The 20,438-nt window shown below is 27.7% G+C and overlaps 4 protein-coding genes across 4 annotated transcripts; 2 read left to right on the forward strand and 2 right to left on the reverse strand.

Moving 5' to 3' along the window:
- Window positions 1–267: 267 nt before the first annotated feature.
- Window positions 268–4,006, reverse strand: LOC132926758 (cleavage stimulation factor subunit 2-like). Its single transcript, XM_060991149.1, has 9 exons — window positions 3,170–4,006; window positions 3,026–3,104; window positions 2,800–2,969; window positions 2,585–2,733; window positions 2,417–2,524; window positions 1,105–1,204; window positions 842–980; window positions 589–775; window positions 268–523 (listed from the first exon to the last, which is right to left on the reverse strand). Exons 1-9 carry the CDS (start codon window positions 3,213–3,215, stop codon window positions 401–403), a joined length of 1,101 nt encoding a protein of 366 aa, XP_060847132.1. The 5' UTR covers window positions 3,216–4,006; the 3' UTR covers window positions 268–400.
- A 337-nt stretch (window positions 4,007–4,343) lies between these two features.
- On the forward strand, window positions 4,344–8,099 carry LOC132926760 (pterin-4-alpha-carbinolamine dehydratase-like). Its single transcript, XM_060991151.1, has 3 exons — window positions 4,344–4,686; window positions 7,678–7,800; window positions 7,859–8,099. The coding sequence occupies exons 1-3, from the start codon at window positions 4,603–4,605 to the stop codon at window positions 8,045–8,047; spliced, it is 396 nt and encodes a 131-aa protein (XP_060847134.1). The 5' UTR covers window positions 4,344–4,602; the 3' UTR covers window positions 8,048–8,099.
- Window positions 8,100–9,251: 1,152 nt separating this feature from the next.
- On the reverse strand, window positions 9,252–10,558 carry LOC132926759 (protein ecdysoneless homolog). The gene is made up of 4 exons (XM_060991150.1): window positions 10,258–10,558; window positions 9,978–10,182; window positions 9,697–9,821; window positions 9,252–9,600 (listed from the first exon to the last, which is right to left on the reverse strand). Exons 1-4 carry the CDS (start codon window positions 10,492–10,494, stop codon window positions 9,361–9,363), a joined length of 807 nt encoding a protein of 268 aa, XP_060847133.1. The 5' UTR covers window positions 10,495–10,558; the 3' UTR covers window positions 9,252–9,360.
- A 6,805-nt stretch (window positions 10,559–17,363) lies between these two features.
- Window positions 17,364–17,999, forward strand: LOC132924723 (uncharacterized). The gene is made up of 2 exons (XM_060989167.1): window positions 17,364–17,571; window positions 17,641–17,999. The coding sequence occupies exons 1-2, from the start codon at window positions 17,364–17,366 to the stop codon at window positions 17,997–17,999; spliced, it is 567 nt and encodes a 188-aa protein (XP_060845150.1).
- Window positions 18,000–20,438: the final 2,439 nt, after the last annotated feature.

Below are 20,438 nucleotides of genomic sequence, written 5' to 3' on the forward strand. Positions count from 1 at the left end.
AATAAATCTTATTTATTAATTTATGTCATATGATATGATATTCAACATTATTTGTGTTATAAGAAATTTTTCAATATGAAAAACTTGAATAATAGTAGTACCTTTATCATAAATTGGACATTTTACTGTTGAATGTTAACACAATATTAGATTGTTAAAGAAAATATATCAGATGGGTATCTACTGTCTACTAAACTATTCGAGTTTGTTAAAACTGAATGTTTGAATATTATAATACATTCTTTATTTCTATACAATAAATAACAATTTATTATAATTGCAATTTTATTGAACTCATAAATATACATTTTAAAAATATATTAGTTACCTTAAATTTAAATAGTATTAATATCAAAGTAAAAAATAATGTATACAAAATTATATAAAAATTAAATGAGATTTAATCTTTTTTTTTTGAATTAGAAATTTTTTCTTTCAGTTGAAGTATACTTTGGCGTTGTTCGTTAGGCAACTTTGCAATCTGTGCATCAGTTAATTGTAATACTTGCATTATCAGAGCAGCCTAAAAAAAATTTAATTGTATTTCATTTATACATGTTATAAAAACATTAGATTAAAAATTATTACCTTTTCAGAATCAGATGTTTTAGCTATTTGATTAGATGGTGCTTGTTGAACTTGAGAAGACTGAACCATTCGTGGAGGTACTTGTTGTTCTGATACCATTGGTGGTGGCATTGCCATATAACTATTATTAGGTCTGCGATCTCTATTATAACCATCTCCAGATAGCCGTGGATAATCTCTTGTAGCCCTTAAATAATATAAAATTGTTTAAAATAATTGGTTTTTAGGATATTCATTATTTTATATAATATACATAAATGACTGAGGAGGTTCATTATTGGACCTCAATGATGGTGTTGGCGGATGGAATGGCATTTGATTTTGTGCCTGTCTTAAATCTTGGCTTGAGCTTTGCCCACGATACATATTATTATGTTGCCAATCCATATTATCTAAAAAATTCAAGTAATTCTAAAATAAATTATTTGTGAAAATAAAGATTTTAACCAGATTTAGGATGAATTTGAATCGTAAGATTTAAGTTTTTAAATACATTTTTGTACTAAATAATAATACCATTATTAGGTGTTTGAGGCATTGTCTGAACTCTTGAAGTTGATGCAGTGTTAGGAGTGTGTAGTGGTGCTGGAACTTTATGTACAGGATGCAACATAGTCTAAAAAATAATCACAATATTGCTTACAAATTTTAATTTTTTTTTCTGCTTATTTATTATTTATAGAAGCAAATTTTTATCATTATAATCAAATTATACATAATTTATTATGTATCACATAAATTAAAGTGATGAATAATGTTTTACAAAATTATATTTAACTGTTAATAAACAAAATTATTAATTAATCGTTTGCAGACCAAGTGTACAACATGATAACAATTTTTTTTTTTTTGAAATAGTTTCAAGAAAATACAAAAAAAAAATGTGACTGTACTTAAGAAGTTTAAGAATTTGGATAAAAGTCCTATTGGCTAAGACTCATTTAGGAAGTAAACTTGAAAGAACCATATTGAATTTAACAAAGTTAACAAAAAATACTACAATACTAAAATTGATATGGTTAATTTTTTTATGTTTTATTTGGAATTCAATTAGGTATAATAAATAAAATAGTATATTACACATATTGTTTTATTTATTTAAATAAAGTAATTAGTGTTAATATATTTTTTAATAATATTAAAAACAAACTTTATTGTAAGAGAAGTTATTAACACGTTGACTATAATGGGATAACTAACGTTTGCACAGTAACTGAGTATTAAAGTATTTTTATGGAAGCTAGTGATTAAACCTTTTCATTATTTATACAACGTATGACTACGGCCCATGAGCTGTCATAATCACATATATTTATAAATGTGGATTTAATAGCATTGAATTAATAATGAATAGTTTTTTATGATGACATAGAAGATAAAATTAAAATTGGTCACAAAAATAATAAAAAAAAAAAAAATTAAATTTTTATCTATATCTGATTATATTGCAGCAATTTTTAAAAATAATGAAATATTTTTGTTCCCAATTAATAAAAAAGTATATTTAATACTATTATTACACTATGTATTATAAACATTAAAATTAAAATAATGTGACAAATTTGTCTCAATAGTCAGATAGTACATAGTTTATTACCCTTGTATTTAAATGATTAAAGTATAATGAGGCCTAAAATATCCCAATGGTCAGCAAATGATTAAATCAATTTTAGAAATTGAATTAATAAATTATAATTACTGATAACAAATAAAAACATTAATCAGTGACCAAATTTATTTTCTCATATATTATATAATATTCAATTACATTAAATATGAATTGACAATAATAATCATATAAACTAGTACATAAGTAATTTATAAATACTTTAGCGACTTCTGGATCCACAATTTTCATTATAACTTGTGCTTGCAACAATGCATAACCAAGTTGAGGATTCTGGAGCAACATATTTCTAGCTTCTACAGGATTATTCTAAAGATTGAAGTCAATCATTATAAATTAAATATTTATTTATTTGTTTATAAATATTACCTGAATACATTCTTTCATTTGTTTCATAAGTTCAAACAACTGTTCTGGTGGTAAAGTTGAAACTACATTATTTATTATCTCAGGTGCTTTTTCTGCATTAACAGCATCACCATAATTACTTTCAGAAGTAGGCATTCCCATCATTAATGCTATAATAGATATTTATTTAAAATAAATCTATTTTATGTAAATAAGATAATTATGTTAAAAATTACACTGCATTTCTAGTCTGGATTTCTCTGTACAAGCATTGTCAACGCGTAGAGTACGACCTCCAATTTCATAGCCATTGAGATTACGCATGGCACTCAGTGCAGTTTCTTGATCTTTATATTCACAAAAACCATAACCCTTTGGTTTACCAGTTTCTCTGTCATATACCAATCTACAAGAAATAATTGTTTTTAAATTACGATAAAAACTGATTTATATTAAACTCACTTAAATGATATAACTGGTCCTACTTCATTAAATATATCTTTTAGTTTTTCTTCGGTTGCCTCATATGGAATATTTCCAACTAAAATGTTGACAAATTATTATTTTAAATAAATAATACATTACAGAACTATTTAATAAACATACCAAAAACACTCCTCATAGACTTGTCTAAAATATTTAGATCACCCATTTTATTAAAATAGAAATAAGGTTTTTTCACGATAACTAAAAAAAATGTTAATATGATTGCTGCGAAAAAATATTGACAATTTCTATAGCAAACGTTTAATGTTTTGAAACGTTAAATTAGACGAAAAACAAGTACTTTATTTCATAATATAATTTGTAAAAACTGTTGTACTCGACTCGAAATTCACCAAGACACCTAGCGATTAACTCGAATAGTCGTATATTTCAAACGAACTATCAAGTGGAAATAAAAACGGTCAACTACAAAATGAAAACAAGTCTCGTTTCGATCGTTGTAAAAAAAAAAAAAAATTATTGAAATTCGTTTGCTAATATTCAATTGATACGAAACATTCCATTTGGACGCCGATCGCCGCCGAACCGTGGGTTTTTTGATAGTGCGATCCTACAGGGTAGCCATACAGCCACACGGGTGGAATAGATAGTAAATACATAAATTGTCGTATTCCGCCGAATCCGCGATTCGCGAATATTTAAAACGTTCATATTTTTTTGTAAAACGTTTTGTTCGGGCAAAAATGTCAAAATGTGTTAATGTCTTACACTTTTGCGTACGAGCATATATGATATTACGTTCACGTAAACCGATTAGGTTGGATATCGTTTAATACGATATGATAATATTATAACCGAATTAATATACTGATTCACGGAGAAAAAAGTTATTCTCGGTTATTTCGTGTAAGATTTAAAGTAAACGGCAATAATATTTCAGCTTGGTCGTCCACGGCGGACCCGCCGTTATCCCGACAACGATATTACATTTTTATTACAATCCAAATAATGAGATATAATATGTAATTACTAATTTATCATTTTACAATGACGAAATAGCCCCGCCGACCCGAATGTAATCGAATTTAATTTTGTTCCATTAAAACATATTTTATTAATTATTATAATAATTGTCATGTAATACGAGTACGAAGTACTAAGATAATAATGTAATAATGACACAAACTATTATATTTTAAAAATGATGGTACATAATAATATTATAATAGGTATCATTCGAATTCATGACAGCTGCTGCAGCAACGAGATGATTCCATTATCACATATCATTGCGTACCGGCGCCGATCACGAAAATAATGATTTCGATTGATAAGCGAAATCTGGGCGGAACAAAGCGACGAGAGTAAAAAATTAATGACCATAAAAATATAATAACTTGTTTTAAAGTTTCTAAACTGATTCATTTCTCAGTTAATATCCGCAATTATAAATCGATCGACAAAAACGACGTGTCATTAATAGGCGATAACCCAGGCTTAATGCTGAACGCTGGTTCGGCATTCTAATCCCCAGACATTAAAATATTACGTAACGTAATTTGCTAACTTTCTCTTTGCGACCAGTTCGTTAAATGACGGCAGTGTTCTTTAACAGTACGTGGAAACCAATACTCAGTTGTGTAGTTAAATATTCGACTAAGCGTACTAGAAAAATGGTGAGTTATTGACTACCATGTATATATTGTGTATTTGTATATTATTATGTATTGATATTGTATCCTGGATCTGTGTACGAACACGGCTATTGTGGTCGAGTATAATTCGAAATTAAAAATCGTTAATTAAAATTATAGTGTTTTATTTGGTCCCAGCTTTACACATGTCAGTATTTTAAACGAAAATTTGTCTTCTACCATCAAGCATAATATTAAACATTTTAAAAAATCTCATAAAAGCTTGAGGTGTGGTCAGTTTCTACTATCTAATGTCATTAAACAAGAGCAACCAAGGCCGCACCTTCAAGGCCCTCAACTTATAGTTTTATAAGGGGATGGCAGCTCGCTTAGGCTTTTATCTGTTAAGGTAAATTTTTGTAGAAGGGAATTTCTCGCGACGTGACAGAGCACAAGTCAATTAGTTAACTGGGTGGGTTCAACCATCATTGAATGTATTTGTGATTATTAGGGCTCGGATTTATATGTAAATACATATTTTCACTGTGACTTGATAAATTAATTTAAACGAGTGATAAATTCGTTTCAAGGGATTTCCAATGAAATTAACTATATTTTATTTTACATATTTTGCCATAAGTACATGTTTTTACATATTTCTCAGTAATTCTATTTTTTTCCTACATATTTTGACAATTTGTTCATTTAGGATTTTTTAATAATTATTAAATATGTACAATTGTATTTTTCAATACAAACCATTTCCCAAATTTCCAAAAGTACAACATAGTAACAAAATAATACCAATTATTGAGCTTAATCTACGGTAGATATAACTTACTCCTTCAGACATAGTCAAAATGCAATACAGTTCAATAACATCAGTAGAAGCCGAAAGATCATTTAGTCAGTATAAAGAAATTTTACGACCAAATCGAAGATCTTTTAAATTTCAAAATTTTAAAATGGCTGTTATCATAAATTGTAATCAAGATAATTAATATTTTTATTTTTTTTTTACCTTTTTTATTTCTATTTTATAATTTGTAACACCTTATTTTTAAATTATTTTACTATTTAAAATATAATTTGTTTCATTAGAAACTCATATGGATATATTATATAATTAAATATTAATAAATAAATCATATTAGTAAAATAAATATTTAGATTTTTTTAGCACATATTTATGTACATATTTTGATTTCATAATACAAATAAATCCGAGCCCTAGTGATTATATACATAATGTTTTATAACATCTACTGTTTCAAAAAAGGTTATGAAATACTGAGATACATTATTTCTGTTAAAAATATGAGATTATAAATATATATTATTATAAAAACTGCAATTTTTTTTTTGTAGATTAAATTAATATTATTTTAGGTATCTATAACAAACTTATGATAAATTAAATAATAATACAAATGCATATTATTAATAATATTTAATAACTAATAATATTTATTATTTCTCGTAGGTACTTACCAGAAATGAATACATTTTTTACTATTTATTTATAACTTTGTTTATAAATTACCCCTATTACAGTTAAAATAAAATATATAGTATTAAAAACCGTAATAAAAATATATTGCTAAGATCTAAAAATTCTCAGGCTTCCTCAAAAGTTATTGTTAATGGAATTTGAGAAAAAGGTTTATTGTGAAGTGACATACATTTTTTTTTTATTATTCAAAAAATATTAACTATAGCATTATAAAGTATTCCAATATTACCTAATACCTAAATCATAATTTCCATACAAAGTGAAATTTAAAAACTATTAATATTATAATTAATAGCTATATTTTATGTTTGTTGTTGGAAAAAATTAGTTTAACTTACCGTATTACTAAGAGAAAAAGAAATCACTAATACCAATAATGTAATTTAAATATATATATTTATTATATAAAATTATTAAAAGTATAGACTAGTTTTAGGGTTATCAGATTATATTTCTCTGAACCTGGGACATTTTGAATGGATATATATAAATAAAATAATATTTTTTTTATATATATAATGAATTATGTATGCAAGAAATATTATACTAAAACCTATTATTCATATTATCTTATTATTTATAAATTATGTTCTACAATCGTTTTCAATCAAATTTTACGGCTGTCAATAAAAAAAAAATTATAATAATAAATCATTGATCAGTTCTTGGAACTTTTGGAGTCCAGGGTTTCTCCTGGAGATTTTACTAAATATTCGGCTGATCCATGAACTTGTTTTAATAAAGATTTATAAAGATATAATTTGGTAGTAGAATGCTTCACAAAATGTATGTTTGAAGCAAGCTTTTATAATAATAAAAGATTTAACCGTTCTCGAATTTGTCCATGTGCTGTTTATGAGTGAAAATACACATTCCACAGCTGCATTGAACCAGTCAAAAAAAAAACTAAATTCAACAACTTTTTTGTTATCACTATAATCTGTAGGATGTTAATGTTTTCTCCTAATTGAAAATCGGTATTTTATCGAGTACAATTTTAAAACTGTGACAAATCACTATCCCAAAACACTTTCTCAGGACACAGGGACTCTAGGTTAAAAACCGGTAGTGTCTCGGCAAAACTGGGACGTATGGCAACCCTAGGCTAGTTATAGTTTTTATATATTACCTATTATTACATTAAATTTAAATTTAATACATACACTACTGAGAACTACTTAATAAAGATATTCTACATCTATTATACAGAAAAGCAACTTCTATATTGTTTTTGGTTTATCGCAATTATTTTGAAGTGAGAATTTTGTTTAATTTTAAACTGCTAATTTCCCAACTAAATTCAATTTGCTACCAAAAATCATCCTCAAAATTAAGGATTAAATTATTTTCACTTCTCCAAAAGGTTATGACAAAAAAAACACATATTATAAAATCAATAGTAGTATTCATCAGAATCTAAAACTTGGATAAAATATAATATTAATTTTTATTTTAAGAATTTAATTTATCAAGTTATAATATTTTAAGAATGTGTATCTAATTTACGTTAATTATTTTAGCCAAGCCTATTAACTAAAGAAGATAGAGAGGAGTTACTCCAGCCATTATTCTCTAATCAATGGTCATTAGTAAAAGACAGAGATGCTATTTACAAAGAATTTTTATTCTCTGACTTTATTCAAGTATGTACATTGTATAAATGTTTGATATTTCTATTAATTTCATGTTTTATTAATATAGGCATTTGGGTTCATGACTCAAGTAGCATTAAAAAGTGAAAAAATGAATCATCATCCTGAATGGTTTAATGTGTACAATAAAGTACAAGTTACATTATCCACACATGACGTAAGTGGTTTGTCGTCAAACGATGTTAAACTTGCCACATTTTTGGACAAAACAGAAAAAACCATTAAAGCATCTTTATAATTTATGGATGTAATTTCTAAATAAATAAATTTTTAGAAGAAAAAATACAAAATTTGTTATTATTTGTTAATATTGTTAATTGATAAATTATTACTAGAAAGATTTCAAAGATTATTATTTTATTTTATTTTATCATTTGTTTTTTATTCTTTTTAGTATACTCAACCTAATAATATTAGTTAACCATATGAAAATATTTGTTAGTTAAACCAATTTCAAATTTAACAACTGTGTGCCACTGGTACAATGCTTTAAGTATTATTTAATTATTTATATGACAAAAAAATAATAACCTTTGGTATCTTTCTATAAAATTTTATGTCAAGATAATAGCATAGGTAAGGAGTATTCAACTTCCACTATTTAAGTCAGTTTCAAGCATGAACAAGATAATTATCTTAAAATTGTTATGTAGACATGTACATATAATTGTGATTAACTAGTAAAAACATACCCTATATCTTAGCTGGTGCAGATATATTTCTGGAAGAAAATAGTTTGTTTTCAAAACTATAATTGAATTTGCGATGTGCTCATTCATACAAGAATATATAGTTTTATATAATGCAGCGCTAGAATATGTCAACTCTTGTCAAAAATATAACTGTTGTTTTAATTCAGAATTTCATACATTATTATATTATACATGTTTTTTTACAATCTTATTAAAATTTACATATATGAATAGGTTAAAATTTTAATTATATTTAATATAATATTATTTTACTTTTTAAACAAATATATATATATAAAACTGTCTTTTTTTTATAATACTTATGAGTAATGACATTGTTAAAAACCAACTGTTAACTGTAAACTTAATATCAAGTACGTTTTTTAATGATTGAAATACATCCCTATAGAACTTTATTTAGTAGATATTTGTCTTCATAAAATTTGACCTGATTATCACTTCTTTAATCGTATAATATATTAAGAGTCAAAGTCTTAATATAATAAATGATTCTTTTTTTTTTTTGATTAGATAAGTATTATTTTAATCCATCTGTATAGGTTCTAAAGGTCAGATAGCCCTTTGGTGATGATCACAAAATTATGTGTCTAGTTTATATACCTAAGAATGTAACTAAATAATGTGTTGTATTTAATACTTACAAAGTACAAAATAAGGATTTATACTAAAGAGAAAATAATAGTTAAATATGTAAAACTATTTAAATCTATCAAAACCTTGTCTCTTAAAACATGTAAATTAAATAATTTAAAGACTAATTTATAAGTTGTAACTACTACTACTACTAATAATAATAATAATAATATGTTAATTAAATTATGCCGTGGCCGTTAACGTGTTAACTGAATCTTAACTCTTTGAACAAGTCTTTTTCAAGTTCTATTTTTAGTAATTGAGAGAGAGGCATATTATGTTTTATATCTTCCTCTTCATCATCATCACTCGAATATAAGTCTCTGTACCAATCTATTGTAGAATCTGATTCATCATATTCATTTTTTATCTGTTCAGTCTGATTTAGTTCTTCCTCATGCCATACAAATTCTGTTTTTAAATCTTTACCTTGGCTTTCACCGCCCTAACAATAAAAAATTTAACATCAACTAGTCACTTATAATATAGTATAGCACTGTAATTAAAATCATATGCATAGGTATTAATAGTTTATAATTACAATGTTTGCAGATGTTTTCGTAACATTAACATTCTCTTTCTTGACTTTTGGATTAATTGTATCTAATGAAAAGTTCACACCTTGATAATTACTATTGTAATGATCAATTCTTGCTTTTTTATTCACTGAAACATATGGTAATTATTCAATATACGTAATATTATTCTTAACAACTAATTCCTTACATGATTGAACAAATAATCTTGTTTGAGGTTCTTTACCAAAGAAAAGTATTTTAAATTTATATTTTCTAAAACTTAAATATATTTATAAACACCTACCATTTGTAATATTTTGATTTTTTATAATTGTTGAATCATTAGTTAATGGAACAATTTGTGCAGTTTTACTTTGTTCTCCATTGTTGATTGGATGATTTTCACTTATTATATTATTGGAATTATTAGAAATATTTAACATATCTTGATTATTTTCCTTAATTAATTTATCATATAGTTGGTCTTCTAAGGATTTTTTATTTTTGCACTAAAAGTTATAAATATTAATTATGATATAGATATATTAAACAAAATAATTTAAAATAATTAAACAGAATCTTACCTCTTTCAATAAGTCTTTTTCAACTTCTATTTTTAATAAACGAGAAAGAGGCATATGATTTATATCTTCCTCTTCATCACTTGAACTTATTTTTATGTAGCAATCTAATGTAGAATTGCAATCATCATTAGTTATTTTCACAGTATGATTTACTTTTTTATCAGCCCATCGACAATTTTTTTTTTTATTATCACGAAAGTAATTATGTTCATGCATGGTATTATATTGTTTCACCATATTGTCAGTGTTATTCTTTTAATATGATGTCGATATTTATTTTTATATTTTAATTTTAAATCACTATATGAAAAAATCAATCAAAACCTAAATTTATTTTTGATTATTTGTATATAAGTTACCAGTAGGTAATAAATGATATACATAATTTTTTTTTTCTTACCTGTAATTAAATTATAGGCTGAAATAATCCGTGATAATGCTATTGCAATATAAATTCTATTGTGATAACCTATATTATATTATTTATTGCTTTAAGTAAATCTGAAATTTTAAATTCTTGAATGTTGGAAGTACCTAAATAAAAAAAAAAAACAACATTAAATAAATCATTAAAAAAAAATTATTTCTCATAAACCAACATTAAAATTGCAAAAAAAAAAAAATTAATTTAATTGATTAAATATTAGAAATTGGGCATGATAAATGTATTATAATATCCGCTTTTATATATTGGTGTTAAATTTTTAACTATTGGTTTATTAGAAAACAAAAATTATCAACATAAGATATAATATTGGTCCGAAATAGTACACTTTTCTGATGTAAATAAAGCTATAATCATGAAAATAAGAAAAATCAAAAACAAGCAACAGAAATATATCTTTTAGTGAAAGTTGAAATATCACCACATTGGGCCTAATAAAAAATCAGTTAATTTATGCACTAGCCTTGTATGGTTTTTGCTATAATAAAGCAGATACCAATTTAAATATACCAAATAATTGCATTTTAAATTAAAAGTAGGTAACGCACGTATGGTATAATAATATTATTATTGTACATGGAAGACTTAGAAAAAAAAATTATTATATAATATTATTATTATTATTACTATTATTATTATTTTAACATAATATAAAAATATAAATCTATAATAGTTTTTTTTATCTTTATTCTTGAAGTATTTTTTTTTCTTAAAAATATTTAATTAATTGCGGATACAACAAAACGTGTTTTGCTGAACGCAAATTTGCTATTGAGTATTGTTGTGTTTCTTACCACCGTAGTTGGAAACACATAATAATGTAAATGAACACCTTATTTCAATGCTGATTTATTTAAGTAAAATATACATTAACAAGACACGTTTATTTAATAAGTTTTTAAAATATAAAAAGAGCGTGACAGCAAAACGTAAACAATTAACAAGCGAAGTGAAAAGAATATAATCTAATTAGTAATTTATTACTCGTTTGGAAAAATCCGCCAGAGCGCGTTTGTGTGCATTACAACCATAGAATAACAGTTAAAACCACGGATATAGATACTATGGTTGCACGACAGTCTATATTGGATCACGGCGTTGAGCGGCGCAGAATGTTCTTATCAAATCTGACAAAAAGTCGCGTACTACTAGTGCCCTCTACAGTCATTATTATAGAAATCTTGTACTATGTTACCACAGACTACATTTAGTTTGTGATGTTACCATAACTAATAACAATAATAGAGGCTATAGAGAGCGCTAGTATGACGCGACTTTCTATTCATTCTTGATAGGAACATTCTGAGCCGTCATATCCGTGCTCGTTGTGCAACCATAGTATCTATATCCGTGGTTAAAACCGATCCGTAATCTGATTAGAAGTTGGTAATGTGTATTCCTACTTGTTACGATATTATAAAAACGGAAACAAATTATTTATTATGTTTATTATTATTTATGTATTTTAAAAAATCTTAGTAAAATAAATAGGTGTTACTGTAATATTGTTATTTGACACTGATTTATTGTTAAATAAATAACAAAATTATAACAAAATATACTTCTCTGTAATAATATTGATATTATTTATTAAGTGATAACGTATGTTACGCCCACCGGAGACAGTGTTCAAGGCCAGAAACACCAGATTTGGCCAATATCAGACAGTGTCTATAACCTGATACAACACTACTTCACTTTTAATTTTGAAATACATGTGTGAATATAAAAATGAGTAATTATATTTTATATAATACAAAAATAATAATAATAATAGAATGAACAAAATTTATAGATTGTTTTAAATAATTAGTTAGTTCTGTGAGAAGACTCGCAGTACTACCAATCAGCGATAGGTCTTCTTTTTTTGAAAACTTTCCACTTTCAAGCTCTTCCATCCGTCATAGGGTATTCACTTACAGCGAGTTTCACTCAAAGCGAGGCACACTCACAGCGAGGCACACTCACACCGAGGCACACTCACAGCGAGGCACACTCACACCGAGGCACACTCACAGCGAGGCACACTCACACCGAGGCACACCCGCAGCTAGTCTTATATTATAAAACCGCAAGCGTTTCGCCCGAAACCCACTTGAGTGCGCTTGCTGTACTCGCCGCAGTTCCTAAAACGGAAAAAAGAATGCGCTCCGGTCGCCGTTATCGCGTCCGGTCGGTTATCAAAAATATTATGTTGGACAACTATACTATTACTATTATTATTATTATACATTTCACTTTTATACGGATTTTATAGCGTTTTCCGAGTTTTCCCGTGTTCGCGTGATTTACGATATTTTATATATTAGCGATTGGGCGTGAGAAAAAAGTCGTTTAATACGTATATATAATAATATAATAAATATAAATAATGAATAAAATACACATCGAACGGATATTTCAGATATTTACAAATATATTTTAAAGAAAATTAACGAGAATGTCTGTGTGTGTGTGTGTAATGAAATACGAATTAAACGAGTACAACGCGAATTCGGTGACGGTTCGGAAACGGTTTAAGTGCTCGGGATTTGACACCGGTTAACAACTCAAACTGTAGTCGATAGGATTAGGCGTTAGGATAGGATAGGATTTAGGCAGGTGTAACGAGTTCGAATCCCGCTCCGGCGGCGACGTTCCCGGCGGCGCTTTGTTTAACACTGATAGTCATTTTTTGCATTTTTTTTCCAATGTTTTTTTTATTTTTATATGATTTTGCCGGCGACGTCGGTATATTTTTTTTATTACTCGACTAATAAAAAGCAGTATTTCAACATTTATGTACTATTTTTTTTTTTTTTTGAATATTGCGAGTGTTAAATATACGTGTTTTGGTATCAGCTTTGTTATTATGTTTTTTGTAATAGTACTTATCGACTACCACCGAGTATGTTATATTATATTATTTATAGTATATATTATATAATATGTAAACACAATATGTGTAGTGTGTACGTATGGAATATTTATTAAAGTCATATAGATCGGGTATGCACACTAATATTTAATTACAACCTGATGTAATAAATGTATTGTGGATTATTTCACTTATAATAACTCATAATGCTCACATCGTCCGCGATCCGACGCAGTCGGATTGCCTACCTGAGGGGTTTGGTAACACTTAAAGTATATTCAATTTTTAGCAAATAAAAAATTCAGATTTCATAATTTGCGCCCACATAGTCTGCCATTCGACGCAGTAAATAGGACGTAGATGGGACGTTATAACACTTCGTTCGACTTAAACTTTTTCCCCTACTATACGACATCAGACTTTCGACGTCAGGAGGTATAACAATCCGCCGTAGGCGGATTGCCCAGCACAGATATCGATTTGCATCGAATGAGGACTGATAGCTAGACACTCGATTACCATTTTTCGTACTTATTTAATTTTTATATATATTCAAAAAAGAACCGGGCATGCGACAAGACACGGTATACACCGGTTAACGACTGATAGCTAGACACTTAGTTACCATTTTTCAAACTTATTTAGTTGTGTATAAATCAATTTTCCCAAAAGATATGACGTTCGTCATAAATTTTGTCCCCTACTATACAACATCAGACTTTCGACGTCAGGAGGTATAACAATCCGCCGTAGGCGGATTGCCCAGCACAGGATCGATTTGCATCGACTGAGGACTGATAGCTAGACACTCTATTACCATTTTTCGTACTTATATATTTTTATACATTCAAAAAAGAACCGGGCAAGCCTCGAGTTGAACTATATATGTGACCGATTTCTAGACACCCGACTACCATTTCCAACCGAATTTCCCTTGGAACGATTTTCACTCGACCCCCTCGAAGGCGCCGGAGGCGGCTTCCACAAGCCGGGAATCGAGGCATATATATATAATAAATAATAATAATTTAATAAACAATATTATTATCGACGCCACGAACGTCTTATCAATTCCCGACAACAACCGCCTTATCATCATTCATCCCGATAGAAGACTCGCAGTACTACCAATCAGCGATAGGTCTTCCTTTTTTGAAAACTTTCCACTTTCAAGCTCTTCCATCCGTCCTAGGGTATTCACTTACAGCGAGTTTCACTCAAAGCGAGTTTCACTCAGAGCGAGGCACACTCACAGCGAGGCACACTCAGAGCGAGGCACACCCGCAGCTAGTATCTCAATAAAGTATTACAGCTACTTGGAACTACAAGTAATACTATTACTGTAATAGTAGTTTTCCATTTAAATGCTATGGATGTGATAAAGTTGGTCATCGAGTATCAGAATGTAAATTTAAAAAAAGGTTTGCTAGAGAGAAAATTAATTCAAAGAGTAAGAAATTTTGGAAAAAGTCAACAGCAAATAATGTAGTCAGCGAAAATGAAAATGCAGTTTGTTTCTCAATTGGAGAAAATATGGAGTCTACTGAGAAGCCAAATGAAATTTTTTGGTTCATTGACTCCGGTTGTTCAGATCACTTGGTGAATCAAAAAAAATATTTCTCCTTTATAAAGCAACTGGAAACTCCTCTGAACATCGGAGTTGCCAAAAATGTTGAAAGCTTGGTTGCCACTAAGACAGGTACAATAATTTCTTATAGTAGAGTTGATGGTGAAGAAATTCTGTGCAAATTTGAAAACGTATACTATATACCTAATTTGAGGTACAACTTGTTATCAGTTGGTAAGATCGAACAGTTGAATTTTAAAGTTGTGTTTGAAAATGGTTTTGCAACAATCACTCAACCTAGTGGAAATGTAGTTGCTGTTGCACTAAGAATGAAAACTAGGTATGGTATTATTTTTTCTCTAAAACTAAATACTTACGCCTATAATTGTATTGATACACAAATTGATCTTGATGAGAGTTTGTGGCACAAAAGGATTATTTATGGATGTTGAGAGATATGGTTACTGGACTAAATCTTAACAAGAATGATATTCCGGATTTCTGCCAAATATGTGTAGAAAGTAAGCACTCAAGAAAACCATTTCAATCAAGGTCTTTTCAGACTCGTCGTCCGCTGGAAATTGTACACAGAGATATGTGTGGAACATATCACCGATTAAATGGAATGGTAAGAAATATTTTCTTTCATTTACTGATGATTATACCCGTTTTTCAGTTATTTATCTATTAGAAAATAAAAGTCAAGTGTTTTAATGATTTAAAAATTATGAAGCAACTGTAAGTGCATATTTTGATTTAAAAATGTCCATATTGAGATGTGACAATGGAGGGGAGTATATAAGCAATGAGTTAAAACATTTTTGTTCAGTTATAGGAATTGTCGTTGACTATACTGTCTATACTGTTCCGTACACACCTGAACAAAACGGCTTAGCAGAAAGATTAAATAGAACATTGGTAGAAAGAACAAGATCCTTGCTATTACAATCAAACTTGTCAAAAAAAATGTGAGGAGAAGCAGTACTCGCAGCCGCTTATTTAGGAAACAGACTACCGACACATGCAAATATAAAAAAGACTCCTGTTGAGCTTTGGGCTGTAAGTAAGCCTAACTTATCTAATATTAGAATCTTTGGATGTGTTGCTTTCGCACACATACCAGACCAATTGAGATGTAAATTAGATTCAAAGTCAAAAAGGGGTATATTTGTTGGCTTTAAATGGTTATAGATTAGGGGATCCATTAACAAAGACTGTTTTTGTCAGTCGAGATGTCATATTTAATGAAAAAGAATTGTTAAATCCTATAATTACTAATGAGGAAAAGAAAATATTTGTTGAAATAAACAATTCAGAAATTGCTGAGGAATCAAAAGAAACCACTAAACAAGAAGCTCAAGATGAAGAAAGTAAAACAGAAAATGAAGTGGATAAAGTCAATGAAAATAATATCCCAGCACAAGAACATTTGAAAAGAAAAAGAAAAACTCCGACGTGACATAAGGATTATGACATGTCAATGATGGCACTTTCTGCTGAATACTATGTTCAAGATTTACCAGAAACTTTTGAAAAAATCAAAACTCACTCAAATCATATTGAGTGGAAAGCAGCTATGGAAGAAGAAATGAGAGCTCTTAATGAGAATAATACATGGACTTTAGTTGAACGAGTGCCTAACAAAAGGGTTATTAACAACAAGTGGGTCTTTAAAGTTGAAACTGATGAACAAGGAAATGTTACACGATTTAAAGCAAGACATGTTATCAAAGGCTGTTCTCAAAAATTGTGTTTTGACTACATGGATACATATGCAACTGTAGCCAACATAGTGACTGTTCGCACATTACTATCACTGGCACTACACATGAACTTGCATATTATTGAAATGGATGTGACAACAACATTTCTGAATGGAATAGTTGAAGAAGAATTGTACATGAAACAACCTAAGAGTTTTGAGGACTTGGTATGTAAACTAAATAAATTCTTATATGGTCTGAAACAAGCTCCTTATTGCAGTTGGAATAAAATATTTAATCAATTTATCGAAGGACAATGATTAGTAAGAAGTAATTCTGATCAATGCTTATATATAAAAATTAATAGTAATGTATGTTTATTTTTACTATTGTATGTGGATGCTGTTTTACTAGTGAGCAACTCTATGAAGGCAATAGATGACTTAGGAAGAACACTGAAAAAAGAATTTAAATTAACCGATCAAGGTGAAGCAAAATCGTTTCTAGGTATTAAAATAACGGACTAAAGAAACTATGAAAATTAGTCAAACTCATTATTTGGAAAAGTTGCTGAAGAAATTTTCAATGGAAGACTGCAAGCCAATATCGACATCTATGGACACCAAATTTAATACAGAAAATAGAGGGACAACCAATAAACCTTATCACGAGTTAATTGGATGTCTTATGTATATAATGATTCAAACAAAACCAGACTTAAGCGTTGCAGTTAATTTATTTGGTTGATATCAGTCTCAACCAACAGATAGCTTGTATAATCAACTAAAAAGATTACTACGCTATGTGAAAGGTACTACTGATGCTGGTCTTATATATACAAAAGGTAAAGAAGTAAGCCCATTAAGGGGATTTGTTGATGCAGATTTCGCTAATGACATCCACGATAGAAAATCTACCTCTGGATACTTATTTCAAATATATGGATCTACAGTTTGCTGGTCTACAAGAAAGCAATCAACAGTAGCACTTTCTTCAACAGCTAAATATCTATCATTGGCATCAGCTATACAAGAGGCTATGTGGCTCAAAGACTTACTTGTTGAAATGAGTGTTATAGGAGCAGATGAACATATTGTTTTGTATGAAGACAATCAATCATGCATCAAAATTGCTAAGAGCCAAGAAAACATCAAAGACTTATATAGATGACTAGATACCAAGTACAATTTCATTAATGAATCCATTCCCAGCAATGAAATAAAACTGGGGTATATCCCATCAGAAAATCAGCTAGCAGATATTCTTACTAAACCACTGCCAGTTTCAACATTTACGAGACTAAAGAAATTTATTAGTGTCAATGAATACTAAGATTAGTGAGATTAGTTATATTAGTTATATTGTTTTATATGTTTATTATTATTTTACTTATGTATACTAAAAATGTTTAAATGTTAATAGTTACAAGATTAAGCGGGAGTGTTGTTAATTGTTATCATTTTGTAATCTTGTGTACACCTATCCTAAAATTGTGCTTAACCATGTTCCTTTCTTTCGTGTGGTTGTGTGTGCGAAATTTTAACGTTTCAAATAATAAAATCTCAATATGAGTTGTACTGAAAGGAGCTGTTATTTATTTTGTCATCTATAATAAACAACAGATCTTTAACTTCACACTTAAAACACAAATTATAATTGTATTTTTAATATTTATTTTAAATAATTTTCTAAAGGTATGTTTAACTTATAATAAACATTAAACATAGAACTAAATATTCCTAATTGTTTTTTTATCAAGCAACAAATTTTAACTTGTTTATATTTATAACTATAATTACACAAAATGTGAGCAATATTTAAAAAATTAAATCGTGTCTAGTGATTATAGATATTTGTTGAATATTTCAAGTCTATAGTTATTCGTTTTTTAATTAAAGCAAATTCAATTTTGTTAAAAACGAGTTTTGAGTATAACGTTTAATTTGGTTTTTAAATATTAAAAATTTAAAAAACCATTAAATCCACATTATATCTACATACATGATGTAAAATCAATACATTAATCTGCTCAGAACCTAAAATAGTTGAAAAAAATTAGAATTTAATGAATAAGCTTTATAAAATATTTTCAAGGTTCTTGAAATAAAACTTATTGACATCAAAAACTAAAAGTATACATTATATTAGAAAAAATCTTATTTTTCAGGTATACAAATATATAATATAACATTATGTTGGCTTCATCTACCCGTTGGTTGTTTTTTTCAGCTCCATTGACAATTATACATATTTATGATTGCAAATATTGATTATTTATTATTTATTATAATATTATATGATATGTAATTATAAATTATAATTAATATATAGCAATAGAAATGGTTTATTATTATCCATGGATACAAATTTTATTTATTATTCGTTTTAAAAACAAAACACCCATTATATAATTGGTTAGCTTTTAAAATATATAATCAGAGTCGTATAAATGTTCATTAGCGCTCCTGGCCATTTAACATAATTCCGCCCTTGTAAAAATTATTTACCCCCCCCCCTCCATCACCCACATACTTACACATATAAAAGATTTATACATTGGTTATTTTATTTTATTTTTATTAGGTATTATAATAATTATTATATTTAATAAGAAAAAAAACACTGCCAAACTTATTAAAACCTTATATAATAATTTATAAAATAATTATACTTTTATACATTTCATAATTTCACTTTTCGTGCTTTTTTAGTAGCAAATTCATCTATAATAATTTCAAAATAAATTTTTGAAGCCAATTCACGTTCAATCGATATAATACTCATATTTGTCAATTTTTCCTGTGACATTGTAGACTTTAGATAGTTCTTAATAATTTTCAGTTAACTAAAACTTCTTGCTCAAGTGTTTCCTTTCATGGACTGATACGAAAAGACTAAATACTAAAATAGGAGTAGTTATCTACCACCCATAAATATGAATAAATTGATGAAGGTCTTTAAAATATAAAAATAAAACATTTAGAATCCTAATTTTAAATTAAACATGCAACTATGAGTTAATAATAATAATTGATTTAGAAAATCATTGTGTCTCATCAATCGGTGTCTGAGTGTTATATTATAATGATATATTATTTTGTACAAAATACGCCATAATAAAGTACTATAGTGTAGCTATTCTAGTATAATTATTTTGCCCATATTCTAAATAAAATTTATGTTATTAACAATTGGTATAATATATGGTATATTTTATTCTAGATTTTACGCCCCTGGCCTGGGCTGGTTTCGCCAAACCCTAGCTACAGCTCTGTATATAATAACTAGAGTCCGGATTTATATTCTGTTAAAACGTTTGAAATATGATGTTTATATGCAGCTAAAATTGACGAAATATTCCCAAAAATATTCTTTATATTCTCAAAATATTTCTAATATTCTCAAAATATTCTGAAAAATATTGATAATACTAACTAATAGGTAAAAAAAAAAAATGCAATATGTTTATTGATTATGAATTTATAATTTATCATTATGTATATAATTATATCTTATGTTACATTATTGTCTTATATATGCTGAATATCCTTTAATATAATCCAATATTACGGAAATATGCTAAAATATTCTATAATATGTACCGTATAC

Source organism: Rhopalosiphum padi, chromosome 3 (assembly GCF_020882245.1).
Source record: "Rhopalosiphum padi isolate XX-2018 chromosome 3, ASM2088224v1, whole genome shotgun sequence".
Classification (NCBI taxonomy): Eukaryota; Metazoa; Arthropoda; class Insecta; order Hemiptera; family Aphididae; genus Rhopalosiphum; species Rhopalosiphum padi.